The sequence below is a fragment of the Hippocampus bargibanti genome, linkage group LG03 (genome assembly GCF_051943395.1).
Source record: "Hippocampus bargibanti isolate YZ-2025 linkage group LG03, ASM5194339v1, whole genome shotgun sequence".
Taxonomy (NCBI): Eukaryota; Metazoa; Chordata; class Actinopteri; order Syngnathiformes; family Syngnathidae; genus Hippocampus; species Hippocampus bargibanti.
The window spans coordinates 9,808,374-9,826,234 of record NC_142736.1 but is presented as its reverse complement, the minus strand read 5'-3'; the positions used below and the strand labels follow the sequence as shown (position 1 = coordinate 9,826,234).

At 41.7% G+C, this 17,861-nt stretch overlaps 1 protein-coding gene and 1 pseudogene across 3 annotated transcripts in view; both read left to right on the top strand.

Moving 5' to 3' along the window:
- LOC148900252 (tetraspanin-18-like) overlaps nt 1-3,527 on the top strand; it is a 21,200-nt pseudogene extending 17,673 nt beyond the window's left edge. Inside the window, exons 6-7 of the transcript XR_016114557.1 lie at nt 3,092-3,281; nt 3,517-3,527. The product of XR_016114557.1 is annotated as a tetraspanin-18-like (transcript). The remainder of the gene's footprint in view (nt 1-3,091; nt 3,282-3,516) is intronic.
- On the top strand, nt 2,400-17,861 carry LOC148900251 (uncharacterized). Of its 2 annotated transcripts, none has more exons than XM_088991848.1 (6): nt 2,400-3,281; nt 4,772-5,237; nt 7,073-7,148; nt 8,935-9,013; nt 14,803-14,911; nt 16,547-17,861. In XM_088991848.1, exons 2-6 carry the CDS (start codon nt 4,812-4,814, stop codon nt 16,928-16,930), a joined length of 1,074 nt encoding a protein of 357 aa, XP_088847974.1. In that variant the 5' UTR covers nt 2,400-3,281; nt 4,772-4,811; the 3' UTR covers nt 16,931-17,861. The 2 variants fall into 2 exon arrangements, with proteins under 2 accessions (XP_088847974.1, XP_088847973.1); XM_088991847.1 differs by having other exon boundaries at nt 2,439-3,281; nt 16,544-17,861.

Below are 17,861 nucleotides of genomic sequence, written 5' to 3'. Positions count from 1 at the left end.
AGTCTTTTGTGTACCAATAAAGAATTACTAACAATCCAAATTTTGAGGAAGAGAAAGTAATTAAATCCAGCTTCTTTTATGGTATCTCCTTGTCCATCTGCAAAATCCTCTCAGGTCAACATGCTGCAGGCACATGTTCAACTGTGTTGAGTCAGTAGCAAAATATGGGGCTTCCTGAGGACGAGCTGGATGTATGCCAAAGCTGGAAATGTATCCCTTATGTTAAGTCGGGACAACCACATGGCCCATTTGAATTGTGGGTGGTGCACTTGGCAGCACATTTCAAAACAAATCGCACCAATTCTGTCCTCATGTGACATTTGCAAATGAAGAGTTCTCATTCTAAAATCAAACTTATGTTGCAAACATGAGAGAAGGTCTTCACTAGTTAAAGCGATTTAACTTGTATTTTTACACAAAACACCGCTTTCTTGTAATTTGCTCCTGGTTTTCTTTCTACATACAACTAAGAATTTTGGGATGACTACATTTTGTCTTTTTTCCTTGGAGATTGAGCCTGAGCAAAGATGACATTCCGTAAAAAAAGTGTCAAGTCAGAACACTTTTTGTGAAAAATAAAAAAAACAAAGGAAAGACAAGTGAAAAAAAAATACACAATGTCAAATATTTAAAGGACAACTGACGCCTCCGGACAAGTTGTGTCCATAATTTGTAAGATCACTTCAAATGACTTCTACTGAGCGTATTTTACAAAGATTCCACCGCATATAGCTATATTTTACGTTTTAAGACTTAGCGCTGAATATTCAGGAAGTCTTGTTTTCGAGTTGATGACGATGCCTGACGTGACGTCACGTCACGTCTGGAACGCCCCTGACCGACGAGACACACAATGCATTTTGGGTACTTTGTTTGGTCTGAAAACTTCGTGTTAATCAGTGTTGATGGCGAAATTAGAAAGAAAAAACAGAACGCGATGGTGAATCGTTGTATGTTGCACCAAGACTACTATTTGATACTAGTTGAGACAAATTCCCAGCAGACAAATCAGCCCATTTCCAACAGAGCTTGGGCGCCATCTTGTGCATTTTCTGCGACACTACATTGGAGTCCAGATGCCTCAAAATGAGACGGAAGGACTTCTTTAATCGATTGCAAACATTTATGCTTTCCTCTTCAGAACTATTTGAATCATATTCATAACTGGATGAGTAACAAGAAAGCATCTTCTCCGAATCTGAAGCCATTGTTTTGATTCTCGAGCAAGGCAAGGCGTCCTGGTGTGACATCACGAACAAGGGGGCGGGACCTTCTGAAACTGAAACTTTCTGAGGTCATTTTGAAGTCGTTTTGGGACACTTTAAGTCATTTTTATTGGTGTTTTGCATTTGACTAAAAATATCAGCCTGCGTGTTTTGGGTATTTTTTTTTATGTCAGTTAGGAAACAAAAAAATTGTGTCGGTTGTCCTTTCAGATAACACATGCAGTAGCCTATGTATCACCAAGGAAAAATATAAGAAAAACAGTTTTCTGTAAATCCAGCCAGGTATTTGTTTATATTTACAATCATAAAAATAAGCCTATACTGTATACCCAATTGTTTTAACATTGAGCTTGCAGCTAACCTGGCTACCTGTAACCTCCTTTGAATTGGATTTGTCTGGTGATTTTGGAAATGCTGTGAAAAAAAATACCTGAGTCTAACTTGGATCCGCACTCCAATACTTTCACTTGAATGATCCTGAACTATTTATTCAGTCACGGCATTACTACAATGACAAGTTTTGTTGGGCATGTCCAGCACATTCATTCATTTGCTCTTCCACCTCTGTACATTCAGCACAGTATGTTGAAACAATGCAGGCAGGATATAATTGTAATAGTAAAACCTTTGTGGTATTAGATAGCACAATATGTGTCTCCTGTGCAGAACATGATGTTTGAAGGATCTGAATTGGATCTGAATTTGCAAGGGGGCGGGTACCTGCCTCTTGATCACCACTCTTGGATCACGTCACTTGCTCCCTGCCCAACTGCTTCACAGCCTCACGAACTTTTATGACTGACTATAAATATCCCAGTCAGTCTTTCACTGCAAGCTTTCTCTTACCACGTGACTCTGATACAGTTCATCACACTTATGTAATCTCTCTCTCTCTCTCTCTCTCTCTCTCTCTCTCTCTCTCTCTCTCTCTCTCTCTCTCTCTCTCTCTCTCTCTCTCTCTCTCTCTCTCTCTCTCTCTCTCTCTCTCTCTCTCTCTCTCTCTCTCTCTCTCTCTCTCTCTCCACCGAAAGTGTCCACACATTATATCATTTCCTAGTCTGGTTGAATAATTTATTATATCTTGTAAATCTTCTCATTTGAGGTGTTTATTCTGCATTTAGGGGAAGTCCATTTCCCACGAGGACTTTGTGGTTTATCTGTTTATTTGCAAATAGACTACACTGTCTGACTTCCTGAAGCTGCTAGATTCTCATTACCCCCAGTAGAGTAATCGAAGTAAATTGAACCATGAAAACGTCTGGAGGATTAACTACACACGTTTTGACATCTGTGTTTGGTGATGACCACAGCAACACGGGAAGGCAAAAATAACAAACTTTTTTTGTACATCAAAAATCTTTTTCTTTATGACACTTATTTTCAGTACTTTATCACAAATTCTAACACTTCGAGTGGAAATGTGGAAATTGCCAAATAAAAAATAAATGATTTTTATTATCGCTTCACCACTTCAAAAATATCGCGCAAATAAACTCCAGGCCGGTTGTGTCGTCGAAATGTATTTATGATTAGCATTTTAATCGTTGCAAAGAGTAATGAATGATAAATACTTTATGTATCCAGAAGTCCATGACTGCAAAACCAAGTTTTGTGTAGAGACTCACTCCTGCCGCTCATAAAGACGTCCGTGTGAAGCTTTGGAGCGTCACTGACCGATTGGAGACCTTTGTATATGAATATTAATTAGCTGTCCATCCTGATGAATGGATGCAACTTTAACTTACTCTTCGTCACGTTTTGGGGAGAGTTGGGCGGAGATAAAAAAAAACCGACTGTTCGCGTCACGTGTTCACTCCAATCGTTGTTCTTGTCGTTATTCGTCTCTGGTGTCTTTTTTGAAGCAGGTACGTAACGCGTTGGCCACGCCCCTCCCGGACACGTTGCCCGGGGAGAGGCGCCACGGGCTCGACCGAAGCCTCCCTCCCTGCCGGCCCGACAGAGTCAGTCAGTCTGCTACTCTCATGCTGCTCTTTCCACCAGACTGTCCGTCGGCACCACGCCACCAGGCGGAGGGAAGGACTCGCTCCACTCCGGGTAAGCTTCGCTGCTCTGCCTCCATCCTTCAGTGACTCACCTGCTTCCACTTGTGGGTGGCGAGTTTGTTTGGAATAACCGTGAACCGTCCCACGGGGGACCAACGGCAAAATCCGACCGCAGCGGTGGTTCTGTCGCACTATGATGGTGCAATTGGGCAACTAGCAAGGTACACAAGGTACAGTGGCCACAATGGGGGACAATTGTGTCCTCACACTTCATGTTGCGTCGGCAGAGGGCACGTGAGAGGAACCCTGCGCGTGGGTTTGCTCGTTTTTCTTACATAATGTTGGACGTCCTGCCCATTTGGAAGAGATGGGCGACGGTTATTCAATCCACAGTTATCACATTCCCGTTCATCGTGGGTAGATCAAGGATTGGAGCCAGGATAAACTGGGGTCGAGGGTCAACGTTACCTTGACATGACTATTTTTATGTGTTTTGACAGATCTTGAAACTAATTTACTTTGCATTTGTTAGTGAATTAAAAAATGTAATTAGAATTTCTGACCGGCAGCAACACACATTTGATGTCACTTTTAGTCTTGTATTATATACATTCAAAGAGTTGTTACTTTATAAAAATTGTGTGGTGTCCGTCCCCCATTTTAGCTCGGGTCCTCTGCCAGAGGCCAGGAAGCTTTAGGGTTCTGTGCCGTATCAGTGCTGTCCTCTGGACCGACATATCCAATGTGGTTCCCGGGATCTGTTGCAACCACTCGTGTAGTTGAATTTAATTCATTGTTCGTTCCTAATCCAGTTATCCAGAGTTATCAATTGATTGCCAAAGATAATTTGCCTTTGAAAATTTGGTTTACTGCTAACAATGCATAAATCATCGATTTGCTTACATGTAATGTACCAATACCCGCAGGTATATATTCTTTATCTTCTACAAGACGGGAACCATTTTACCATGAGTCAGAGTAGTTTTGGAAGTACAGTAAAGTCTCGTTATATCGATATCGGATATATCGATAGTCCCGGTTATATCGATACTATTTCTATGCACGCACTGAGAAAATTACAGTAAAGTCTCGTTATATCGATATCGGATATATCGATAGTCCCGGTTATATCGATACTATTTCTATGCACGCACTGAGAAAATTACAGTAAAGTCTCGTTATATTGATATTCAAGGGAGTCCGAAAAAATATCGATATAACCGGGACTATCGATATATCCGACCCGGTTTGCATGTAATTTTCTTCGTGCGTGCATAGAAATAGTATCGATATAACCGGGACTATCGCTTTAGACTTTACTGTACATGCAAACAGGGTCGGATATATCGATAGTCCCGGTTATATCGATATTTTTTCGGACTCCCTTGAATATCGATATAACGAGACTTTACTGTACTACTTTTCTCCATTGTACATGTTTGTGTTGTACTCCCTCACTGTGGCACAATGGATGCACAATGGATGTGAATGTATTTATTTACATTTTTTTTTGTAGTAATAGTTGTTGTTTGTGATTATCAGGTCAGAGGTGCTCTCTACTGGTTAAAAGTTTGCTTCCATCATGTCATCACCCTCAGACTCTGATAACTTAATGGATTGGTTCATCTCGCATAAAAACAGCGGGGACCGCCCAAAGAGTTTCACTCCTCCACATGCAGAGGCCCCAGTGGTGCAGATGATGGCATCATCGTCCTCAGCTCCCACTTTGAAGGAATCTCCGACCATCCGATTTCACTCTGGTGCCTTCTGGAGGACCAAGAGGAGAAGTGTTTGCTCCAGCTGTGATGATGATTACTGTGTGTCTCCTGCAAACTGTGCAACTCGCCGGGAGACCCCTATGGAATTTTCAGTTCAGGGCGATAGCCCAGGTTGCAAGCAAAGGCCAACTTCTGTATCGCCAAAGCACCTTTCAATCAGGAAGAGAACTTTCGATGGACATGGCACTCATCCTCAATCCAATTCTCAAAGTGAACTTTTCTCAATCAAGGTGAGAAATGTGCGTCCCTTTCAAGTAAAAAACATTTGCACTTCCTGAACATTTTAGAGGGAAATCTAGTAAAAAAAACTTCTCTGCAAAAGTAACAGCACCACTACATTAACTCATTCACTGCCATTCCTGAATTTATTCGGGAATTGAAAAGCATGACGTGGAGTGCCATTCCCGAATTTGTTCGGATTTTGGTTTTTCCTGCGGGGGTGCCGATAAAGCACTGGTCAGACCTCTGGCAATGTTTTTCCCTTCCACGAGGGAGCAGCCTTTTGCCCATGTTAGCACTTTGTTACAGCTTCAGCTGTTGTTAAAGCACTATATAATGTAAATCAATATGTATTGTATTGTATTTTATTTTGTACAGCCGCCCCCATTTCAAGCTCAGATAACTCCAGACCAAAGTAACTTAGGAATTAAGTATTTTTTTCTGATTAAAGAAGAGAGTCTTTAGTTTTCTTATGCTGCATTGAATGTTTATGTAGTCCTAAAACTCAATATTGTGTGGATCCTGCAATTTGAGTGAAAATGACAAAAACCCTGGCACTGGAGTGGACACATTTTTTCACATCGTCTGGCAGTGAATTAGTTAATGGAGAAGTTTAAATCATCCACCGCAGTATACAAAGTGCTGGGCATAGAGCAAAAAAATATTCATTCACCAACATACAATTAATAACTAAAACTCAAGTCTCATACTGAAGCCAAAGAATAAAAATGAGTTTTATGACAAGTATACAAGATGGCCAGGAAGGGGGCTCTCCTAACGTTCATCCCAAAGAGACGGACCAGCAAAAGAAATTAATTCACCAGATGAATCCACGCTTTGTCAGCCATCTTTGCCGATTGATTTTTTTCAACGTTCTCCCTCCTTCTTGAATGGATTTAAAAGTTGACAGCATGGGGTAGTCCAGAATAAAATGTTAGTTTAGATGAGTGAATACAGGTTGACTCATCCACTTCAATCTTATTCCTCCAATGCTATTCCAAAAAGGGCTGTAATTGCCTGTAGATGCTACAAAATGGCACCAAATTAGTACTTATTTTGCCTTGCCTTGAGGACAAAAACCCTATTAATTACACATAATCACTTGGACTTTACATCTATGAAATAAAACGTATGCAATAAAATCGTACAAACCACTTTGCTCGCTTTCCGCTCCGAAATGGAAGATTTTTATCTTCCTCCTTTTCATATTTTCCTTGCTAAACAGTACAGCAACACAGCATGTCCATTCTCACCGTCTTCTCAGTAAAATGAAAATGAAGTAAAGAAGCGTGGAAAGTAAATTTAGCTTGTAGTAGATGTGTACGTTCCACCATGACGTGCCTGATCCACTGTTGAAAAGGATGCTTTGATCCTCTCCACTTTCATCGAGAACTGATTCATGTTACAAAAACAGTGGCTCGTGTGTTTTCCAGTGATAATCAGGATATGTAAGTGAATAGTGAGTAGTTAAAATGCATAACATACTCTACTTGTGATGTCATTACTGTGACTTCATGCACTGGTTTCTTTCATCATTGAATGGATGCCCCTCATTGAAAAAGCTGCCTTGGTTCACCGCAATGACGAATGTCCCCTATGCTGCAGTTGTAATTGACTAATCATATACAAGTGAAAATCAATATGTCCTTGGACAAAGCCAGACATTTCTCTAAACCTGTAGTTTAATGTCCGCCTCATCCTGTGGTTGGGTGAGGGAAGCAATTGGCAGGATTCTGGTGCAGATCCATGAACCCACGTTCTGTTCTTCAAGTGGCAATGAAACCAGCCTTGAAATGGTGCGGTGCAAATTAGAGCAAAAACTAACAGGGACATTTCCTCCACATAGTGCACGGAGTTGCAGTGCTACATCCAGCCGTTGTCATCCATCCTACAAGGCTTGAGATCTGGCAGGTACTCTGCACGTAAGTATTTTTTTGAATGGCAGATTGATGATTGATTGAAAACTGTATCCAAAATTACGCACCCACACATCCATTTTCTTAAAACATATCTGAATCAACGAGATTCCAGAGTATTTGTATATACAGTGAGACCTCAACTTACAAACACCTTAACTTACAAACTTTTCGTCTTACAAACGTCAAATTTATGAAAATTAAACCTTATAATAAGCACTATTTTCATAATACACACCCACCACGGCTGGCGGAGTGATCTTCGGCGGAAGCACACGACCGAACAGCACCAACAGTCCTTATGGAAGGAAGGTGACTCTCCTTCCATCAACGACCATCAAAAAGGTAAATAAAACTGTATTTTACAGCACAGTTTATTTATTTAATTACAGTCCTCATGCAATTCCCTTTGACCTTCGACCTCCAACGGCATTCCATCAAGCCATGAATAACCATCACAAATGTAAATAAAGTGACTTTATGATACGATGCAGTGTATTTGTTTCATTGCAATACAATAGCACATTTATTATACATAGAATAAGGTATGTTGTGTGTAGTTTGAAGGCTTATTTAGTTGAAAAGTATATTTTATGGAAACCCGGGAACGGATTATTCCCATTTTAATGGTTTCCTATGGGATTTTTTTTTTTTTTTTTGAGATACACACTTACACACTCTGTCTGGGAACCAATTAAGTTCGTAAGTTGAGGTCTCACTGTATATTTTTTGCACACAACAGTATTTAAGAAACTTTGAGATGATAGTGTTGTGTTTGTGATAAAGGGCAACAAAATTGATTGTGTTGATGATTTGCAGAAAACAAGCAATGGCATTTGGACCTTTCTTTTTTTCTTTGTCATTTAACTTGTACGGAGTGCATGGCCATTGGATCCACGGGTACATTGTGGTATAAACTTGGAAGTGCCCACCTGGAAAATTGCTCTGGAGAACTGTGCTCTCTGGTTGTCAAGTTGGACATTGACAGAGTTGTGGTGAACACAATTCCTTCTTAATTTGTCATTGCTCTGTGATTGGCAGGTGATCAGTCTAAACTCTGGTCCAACTTCAACCTTCATACCACAATAACAAATTGTTGGTCCAGATTAAAAATTACAGGTACAATCTCATTTGGAAGACCAAGTAATTGTAATTTGATTTGTTACCAGAGTTCCTGGTCCAAAGTAAATTAATCTGTTCTTGATTTACTCCAGAACTACCCATCAAATGCTCATTTACTAATTGTGTTGGGCTCCATCGATTAATCAATCACACAGCGGATTTATTGGCAAATGTGCGCTGTTTTCATTTCACAATTAGAGTTTTGCAGATTAAAAACTGATATAAAGGCCATTCTGCACGAAACAATAACTGCTGTACTCGACTGCACGTAGTTTCCAAATTCTAGAAAGACAATTTGGCTGGATCACAGAGTTTGTGGAACGCATAAGCCACGGCGAATTTGTAAATGTTAATTTGTGATTTTTAAAACCATCAAGTGGGATAGTCCTACCAGAAGTAATTTCACGCAAATGAAAATATGGCTGCCTGAGAACTCAGCGTGTGGATTTGGTGTCGTCCCAAAAAAATCTGTCGCTTCTGACATAGTAGACCATGCATGTTACGAGGGATTTGTCGGCAGAAGTGAATTACAGTCCTGTTTGGGCTTTGTTTTGCTTGTAGAACTTGTTGAGCAAATTTCAGTTGGTATGATGACGCCACAGCAAAGAACCCGATAATACATTTGCATGCAGAGACGCATTCTCACTGCACACTTGTCTTCTCTCTAAAGGGCTCAGCGTTTTCCAGGAGAGCGTCGCAATGGACCGTATCCGGAGAATAATGGGGGTTCTTCAAAATCCCAACTTGGGGTAAATACAACTGACTATGCATGGGAAATATGTATTCTCAGAATTAGAGTAGTGGCCAAGTATGTTGAACACATGAGGAATTTGTCTTCAGTAGAACACGCTGCCCTGGTGTCATCATAAACAGGGACATGACAAATATTTATGGAAAGACATTCCATATTATTGTTTGGGTGTTCATAATTTCAGTTTCAAGCAGTGTGGAGTCGCAATTATTTCCATGCAATGTTCCCTCTAAGCTGCGCACGTGCGCAATCGCGCACTGCTTGCACATACTCAGCGCACAAGAACATCTATGCAGCGCACATTTTGCGATGTAACTCAATGAGTGACAGGTGTCCAGCTAATAATGCCGAACAATTTACGTACGTGACGCAGCCAATCGGAGCAGAACGGCGCGAATGTGCCCTGCCCATACGCGCCGTGATACTGGCGTGAAACTGTTGTGTAGCCACACCGTACTCATTAGTGATGGGAATTCCGGCTCTTTTCAGAGAGCCGGTTCTTTTGGCTCGGCTCACGAAAAAGATCCAGCTCTTTTGGCTCACAAATGGCTCCTCAGTTTTGTTGTGTGTGTTTTTATTGCTTAAATTAATTAACTACCAAAAATCACGTAGAATTATGTGAAAAACAAATTACTCATGTAAAATATACACTATATCAGCTATTTTTATTTATATGGGTTGATTTATATGTGCACAGAGAGCATCCACAAACTTTCACTTTCCCTGTGGTTACTCTGGTCTGATGATCAGCTGTCACTAATTTGCTTTTCTTATTAATAATGCTATCATACCAACTAGTAAAAAATAAATAATTGAATAATAATAAATACATAATGTGATAACATTTGTCCACCTGTCTACCCGAACCCGCCTCCCCCCCTCCTTCTCCTCACTGCTGCGTGTGTCTGTAATTCTCCTCCCTCCTCTACCACGGATATCGACCAATCACGTGCGGCTTTATTCAAAGACTGGGGGCGGGGAATAGAGGACAAAAAATGTCAGCTCTCATATCCAGCTAATTGTTAGGAACCGGCTCTCTTTGTTCACTTCAGAGATCCGGCTCTAAGAACCGGCTCGCTCGCGAACGACACATCACTCGTACACATCTGTGTTGCTCACCGTGGTCCTCAGTGTGCTCAGGGAGCTTGCGTGTCTGCTCAGACACATGAAAAATTAGAGGGAACATTGTTTCCACGTCAAGTAAACCTTCCATTCTTTATTGTTTGTGACCGTTAACATTTTAGAATCAGTCAGGCTATTGAGCCACAGCAGATTCACCAGTTACCACAACTCCTGAAAGTCAAACTACAGCAGACACAAAGCGATTTTGAGGTCATTTCGGTCTTTTTTTTCTGCCTTTAAAGACGAATTTTGCAGTTTTTAAATGTTAGCAAAACGTGAGGTCACGTCAGGAAGGCCCCTGACCGAGAAAGTGACACACAATGCATTTTGGGTACTTTGTTTCGTCTGAAAACTTCGTGTTGATCCGTGTTGATGGCAAAATTAGAAGGAAAACACATAAATAACACGATGGTGAATCGTTGTGTGTTGCACCAAGACTACTATTTGATCCTAGTTGACACAAATTCCCAGCAGACAAATCAACCCGTTTCCAACAGAGCTTGGGCGCCATCTTGGGCATTTTCTGGGAAGCTACATTGGAGTCCTGACAGCTCGAATTGATACGGAAGGACTTCTTTAATCGATTGCAAACATTTATGCTTTCCTCTTCAGAACTATTTGAATCATATTCATAACTACAGCAACAAGAAAGCATCTTCTCCGAATCTGAAGCCATTGTTTTGATTCTAGTGCAAGGCACGACGTACTGACGTGACGTCACAAACAAGGGGGCGGGACCTTCTGAAACTGCCAATCAGAATCCTGTGACGTGCTTCGAACTATAGCGCGACTGTACTTGAGAGTTTTGAAACGCGCTTAGAAAGAGGAGTCCACGTGGCCATTAACAGTCAACGTAATGCAAGCATTGCATTGTGCACCATGACGACAACTGGAGCAAAATCTTCAGCAAGGGATATTTACCATAAATTAAGCAAGGGAGCATTTGTGGTAGGTACTTCCTTAATTAAAAAAAAATAATTTACACTTCGCAACAATGTTTTTTTTTTTTTGCGATTAGTCGTCTTATTGTCTTTCAAGTTGTCAAAAATAAGGCAGGCAACTTTATGGCTGGGAAGGCAACTTTTTCGAGTTGTCTGCCCTGGTGTCCGCTAACTTCTTGTTTCAGACACTGACGAAAGTATCAAACATCGAAGCATACATTCAAGAATCCATTTTAGTGATGTCAGCTCAAACCATATTGATTCGCCTTACTCCTCCAGCGAGGGTAATGGTCGTCTCATCAACTTTTTTTTTAATAGAGAGTAAATAAATTATTCAAACAGACCTATTGCTCCACTTGTTCTCTCTTTTTTTTAACTCAGCGATCGTTATCAGCCCCAAAATCTTGTAAATTAGTATCAAGACTAATCTACACAATACACTTTCTAATTGGATGGAATGTTACTGTTGTCCAAATATTTCCATCTACATCTGTTTCCACATTTGTTCCCAAAGTCTGATTGGAATAAGAACACTGGTACCAGCAAAAGTGATCAAGAAATAAAAGTGATACGTGGGCCATGATGAACGATTTACTTTGTCCGATGCAGTATGTGTGGTTGGGACCACACACGTTGCAGCATTGGTGGCTCAAGTCTATATCACGTGTCTCCTGCAGCATTACATTTCACAAATCCATGCTGTGCCTACGGGGTGAGGGGGACACACACGAATAACCAGGCACTTTTCTAAGCAATGACGTAGTTATGAAGCTCGGCTAAGACAATGACTGAGATTTATTATTCGTGCCTGAAGCTATGAAAATGTAAACTTTTAGCTTTAATTAAAGAGGGTTGACAAAAAAAAATGACATTTCAGAACTTAGGGCCTCAAAGGTATTTGAACAAAATGTGTTTCAAATGTATGCATGTAGGTGGCCAATTTTCCATTTGTCGAAAAATTCAAAGTTGACATGTCCAGGAAGGCAAAGACACATGGTGCACGTGAGCTACATTGTTTTCATTATTCAAGGACTAGTTTACAACTCCTACAGAAATGTGTGTCCGAGTGCTGTGTGGGAGAGGGAGATGGGGTGTCTGAGATGAAGTACTGTACAGTAGTTCGTTTTAAATCCATCCCAGAGTGCAAGTGGGCGGAGCTGCCTTGCAACGTACTGTGCTATATATAGCTTGTGAATGAGATGAGGGCCTGTTGCCACGTGCGGACTGCAGTACGTGCATATGTAGTTCGTCCCTGTGTGTGTGTGTGTGTGTGTGTGTGTGTGTGTGTGTGTGTGTGTGTGTGTGTGTGTGTGTGTGTGTGTGTGTGTGTGTGTGTGTGTGTGTGCGCGTGTGTGTGTGTAGCAGTCACCCTCAGTCACATTTCTCATCTGGAACAGAACACGCACAGCTTCTGCATGCATCACCATCAAGTGACCAGGGGATGTCGCTGTGACATGCATGCACACGTACATGGAGGAATACAAATGTAAAGAAAACATGCCATTCGCTCCAATACAGCCTTTTTTTATTAAGTCGTGCGTTGTTTCACATCCACCAATCAGCTCGAGCCTGAGTGCCTATTATGATGTCAGAGGCTTTTGGAGGCTTATGTAATTGCCATTGCAGAGCCATCCTGAGCCATCCAAGTTGTTGCTACAACCAGGGGTAATTCTAGGATCACAAACATTGGTTTGATGATGAGATTGTTACCAGAGCACATTCGATTGATGGGATTTTGGCCGGTGGGAAGTGTGACGTTTCGGTTTGTGACCAACGGGTGGCACTGTAGGGCCCCGCCTGCAGCTGCACAGGTGTTGGTCGTTTTGATCAGTGGCAGTTGAAAGTACTCCCGGCACGACCATTCAATGTTGGGTCATTGTTTGTTTCACCCTGTCAGGTGTGTTTCGTCTTGTCATGTTTTGCTCATTGTTTTGTTTGCTACTTTAGACCTTTTTGTTCTGATGACTTTGCTGATTGAGATTTTGTTCCTGATGACTTTATTTAATACAATTTGTCAAATACACCCTGCCGCTCCCTCCTGCCTGCATTTTTGGGGTCCACCACCACCTTGCAAATCGTGACAGGAGGGTGCCGGTCGTTTCACACATCAGAATCAAAATCATCTTGATTGGCCGAGTATGGAAAATGAAAAAAATGACATGACAAATATGTATGTATGTATGTGTTTGTATGTATGTCTTTCTTTGTATGTCTGTCTGTCTGTATGTATGTATGTATGTATGTATGTATGTATGTATGTATGTATGTATGTATGTATGTATGTATGTATGTATGTATGTATGTATGTATGTATATATGATGATGATTATTATTATTGAAATACATGAAAGGGGGCGGCCCAGTAGTCGAGTGGTTTGCATGCCGACCTCACAGTGCATAGGTCGGTAGTTCAAGACTCGGTCCGGCCTCCTTGCGTGGAGCTTGCATTTTCTCCCTGGGCTTGCGTGAGCTTCCTCCGGTTTTGAATGGCAGGCTGATTGAACACTCCAAATTGTCCCTCGGTGTGAGTGTGAGTGCGAATGGTTGTTTGTCTCTGTGTGCCCTGCAATTGTCTGGCAACCAATTCAGGGTGTCCCCCGCCTTGTGCCCAAAGACGGCTGGGATAGGCTCCAGCACCACCTGCAACCCTAAAGAGTATAAAGCGGTCTGGAAAATGGATGCAAGGATGGAAATATGGAAGGGCATTCCTTAATGTCAGTGATACCTCTCAGGAACAACTGGAAGGCAATGTGCAAAGTATCAAGTCGAGCTAAAGTGGTCAGTGGTAGAATAAAATACAATAACAGTTGCACAGTTGGTGCAGAAAATCAGTGAACCATATTAAAGTGATCAGTTGCTGTATTTGTAGTACAAGTTTGCAATTTAAGTGTCTAATAATAATCCATTTCATTTCTAAGCGCCTTTCAAAACTCTCAAGGACACTTTACAGTCACAGCACATTTTTTCTGTACTGGATTTGTTGTGCGTGGATCAGTACCTCCTGAGGGGAGTAGCTGGAAAAGGTGGTGGGCAGGATGCGGAGGGTCCAGTAGGATTACCACGCCCTTGTCTTGCTTCTTGCAATGTGCAAGTCCTCGAGAGAGGGTAGGGTGATGCCATTGATTTTTTTACATCGTTCGAACTTCATTGAAGTTGGATTTTCTCCATTTTTGTGACGCCCCTGAACCAAATTGTGATGCAAGAACACAGGATTGATTCGATGGCTGCCGTTTAGAACTATACGTACACGATAGGAGTTGGAATTAGATTGGTCATCTGATCAATCAGCTTTTCAGTAGCACCTTGGCTTTAACCCTTTCATGCACCCTGTGACCTGATAATCGAAAAGCCGTCCACTGTCATGACCGCTGTACCTCAAAGTGTTAGTATGTACACATTAGCCATAAACGGTGGTTAAATGCAGCAGCAATTAGCTCTCATAATGGTCATGTTGACGTAGACTGGTAGAGTTTGGGCAATTTGCCGAATCGCTCTGTTCATTCAAACTACTCCACTTGACTGGAAGATGATGTCCACACGCTCGTCTGTGATGTTCACAGTGGATAACATCATATGAACACTACAATTTTGGCGGTGCTGAGATTTATTTTAGGGATGCTTCAGCACCTCCCAAACACACCCATGACTTCAAAATTAGCACAAAACATTTGAAATCTAAACACTTACCATGTCAGCATCACTCACCCCATTTAATCTTTTCAAGGGGACACTTTCTCAGCACCATCATGAGAATAGAGGAGAAGCTTCAAAGTTGGTTCCCACACATAAGACCAAATGACTCCCATGACAGCCTGCCTGCAAAGAAACGAAAGGTAAAAATATTTGTGAAGCGTATGTCGTAAATGAACTGAGAGGGAAGTTGTTGATCTCAGCGGAGTGTTCTTATGAATCCTACTTCAAGGATAACCGACGCCTCCGGAGAAGTTGTGTCCACAATTTGTAAAATCACTTCAAATGACTTCTACTGAGCGTATTTTACAAAGATTCCACCGCATATAGCTACATTTTACGCTTTAAGACTCGTGCTGAATAGTCAGGAAGTCTTGTTTTCGAGTTGATGCCAACGCCTGACGTGACGTCACGTCTGGAACGCCCCTGACCGAGAAAGCGACACACAATGCATTATGGGTACTTTGTTTGGTCTGAAAACTTCGTGTTGATCCGTCTTGATAGCGAAATTAGAAGGAAAACACATAAGTAACGCAATGGTTAATCGTTGTGTGTTGCACCAAGACTACTATTTGATACTCGCTGACACAAATTCCCAGTAGACAAATCAGCCCATTTCCAACGGATCTTGGCCGCCATCTTGCGCATTTTCTGGGACGCCACATTGGAGTCCTGACGGCTCAAATTGATATGGGAGGACTTCTTTCATCAATTGCAAACATGTATGCTTTCCTCTTCAGAACTATTTGAATCATATTCATTACTGGATGAGTAACAAGAAAGCATCTTCTCCAAATCTGAAGCCATTGTTTTGATTCTAGAAAGGCAAGACGTCCAGGCGTGATGTCACGAACAAGGGGGCGGGACCTTCTGAAACTCGGCATCACCGAGGTCATTTTTGAAGTTTTGGGACACTTTAACTCATTTTTTATTGGTGTTTTGCATTTAACTAAAAATATCAGCCTGCGTGTTTTGAGTATTTTAGATGCTCTAAAACGTTTTTCTGATGTCAGTTGGGAACCAAAAAAAATGTGTCTGTTGTCCTTTAAATAGGGCCTGTGTTTGTGCAGAGAATATTTACAAATTAACCAGAGAGAAATCAGTTGAATGATAGCTAAAATTGACTTGTACCATTCAAAAAAAAAAAACACAAATAAGGTGAGCAAAAAAAAGGGACCAGGAAATATTGCAATGTGATCAATGATCAAATTTTTCTCTGGGTTTTCTTGTTTGTGACGTCACGTTAGGTCACAAACTGCCTTGCTCCAGAATCAAAGCAATGGCTTCCGAGAGTTCAGATTCAGACAAGATGCTTTCTTGTTACTCATCCAGTTATGAATATGATTCAAATAGTTCTGAAGAGGAAAGCATACATGTTTGCAATCGATTAAAGAAGTCCTTCCGCCTCATTTTGAGGCGTCTGGACTCCAATGTAGCGTCCCAGAAAATGCACAAGATGGCGCCCAAGCTCCGTTGGAAACGGGCTGCAAGCGATGGGCGTCTGCAAGCGATGAAACCGATGAAGATCTGGACTCTGGTGTAGCGCCCGGAAAATGCACAAGATGTCAGTTAGGAAACAAAAACATGGTGTCGGTTGTCCTTTAAGTTTGAGGCAGGCCACAGACCGCTCCTACATCAGGAAAGGACCGTCTTCAATGAAACAAGAACTAAATAAACAGCACAAGCATTTGTCTGTTTTATTCAGATGAATTCATTCATATTGCCTTCTTTTTCAACTGATGTATGAGTGACAGCCTTTTTGTTTGTTAATCCAGCAGGCTCACCGCAGTGCTCCTCGGTCCCCTGCATCCGTTTGTGCTTCAGACGAGGCGTTGGTCACCTCCGACTCGTCCAGCCGTGTCAGACGGCTGCACACTTCACCCGTCTGCTTCCGAGAACGGACCCGGTCGTCACTCGGCCCTCAAACCCCAAGCCGGGTCGTCACCCAGGACAACTTTGTCTCTTCCACAACCGACTGTCCACCGTTGGCCCCGCGGCACACCAGAGGTGCTCGGCGTCGTCTCCCTTGTGGGCCACTGCCTTTTGAGATTAGCTCGCCGTGTCTGAAACGACTACTGAAGGCCAAGAAGAGGATTCTCGCTTCCAGAAGAGATGGCAAGGAGGCCGTTTGCCATGGATACTTGCATGACTCACAAACGTAATGCGCTGCAACGTGACATCCTAAAACAGCCTGCGGAATTCATTCTCGAAGCAAACGAGTCATTCTCAATTGAGAATCACACAGTACCGTATGTCACGTGAAGCCAATGCAGAAGTGCCTTAAACTTGCATTCTCTCTCATGACCACAAGAGGAACGGTTATAGAACTAAACCTGCTTCTGTTAATAGCCTAATTCTAAGTTACCGGAGACTGCCGAGATGAGACAGGCAAAGACAATGTACCGTAATTTCTAGTGTATAAAACGCACCAGAGTATAAATTACAAATGTGTAAGTGTCGTAAAAAGCTCCATAAAGGCTCATAATATTCCACGAAATGCTAATTGGGTTTTCAGGATGTAATTCAATTTTCTGGAATGCTTGACCTGAAGAGGTCAAGCATTCCAGAAAATTGACCTGAAGTGGTCAAGTAGTCAGACTTTGGAAATGAGCTTGTGAAATATACACAGAAATTGACCGTGTGTGATTTCAGAAGTGTCTCAATCGTGTACTAAAGATGAATTAATTCCACCTTGAGGTTTTTGCTTTCATGTTGTCACCCCACTGTTGACAGTTATTTTCAGATAAACAATTTGTAACTATTGAGGGACTTCCACATCCGATTTGATAGATGAGCAGAAATATTTTGTTGTACATTGAGAACAAGCATCTTAAAAAAATCAAAATGGAATATTCATGTCTTTGGTGAGTCCAAGTGCCTTCAAATTTGAAGGGTGGCTGTGGAAGAGTCCCCCCCTCCACCCCATAAACAAATACGAAAGGTCAGGCATTTTGAGAGAAAAGCTTTTGCTGAAGACACATTGCGTGAATATTTACATTTCTGATCTTTTCTTCACTCAAAATGTGGCCTTTGTTATATTTTGTAAATAATTCCCCCAATAAATGTGATGTCATGTTTCATGTTTGCATGTAA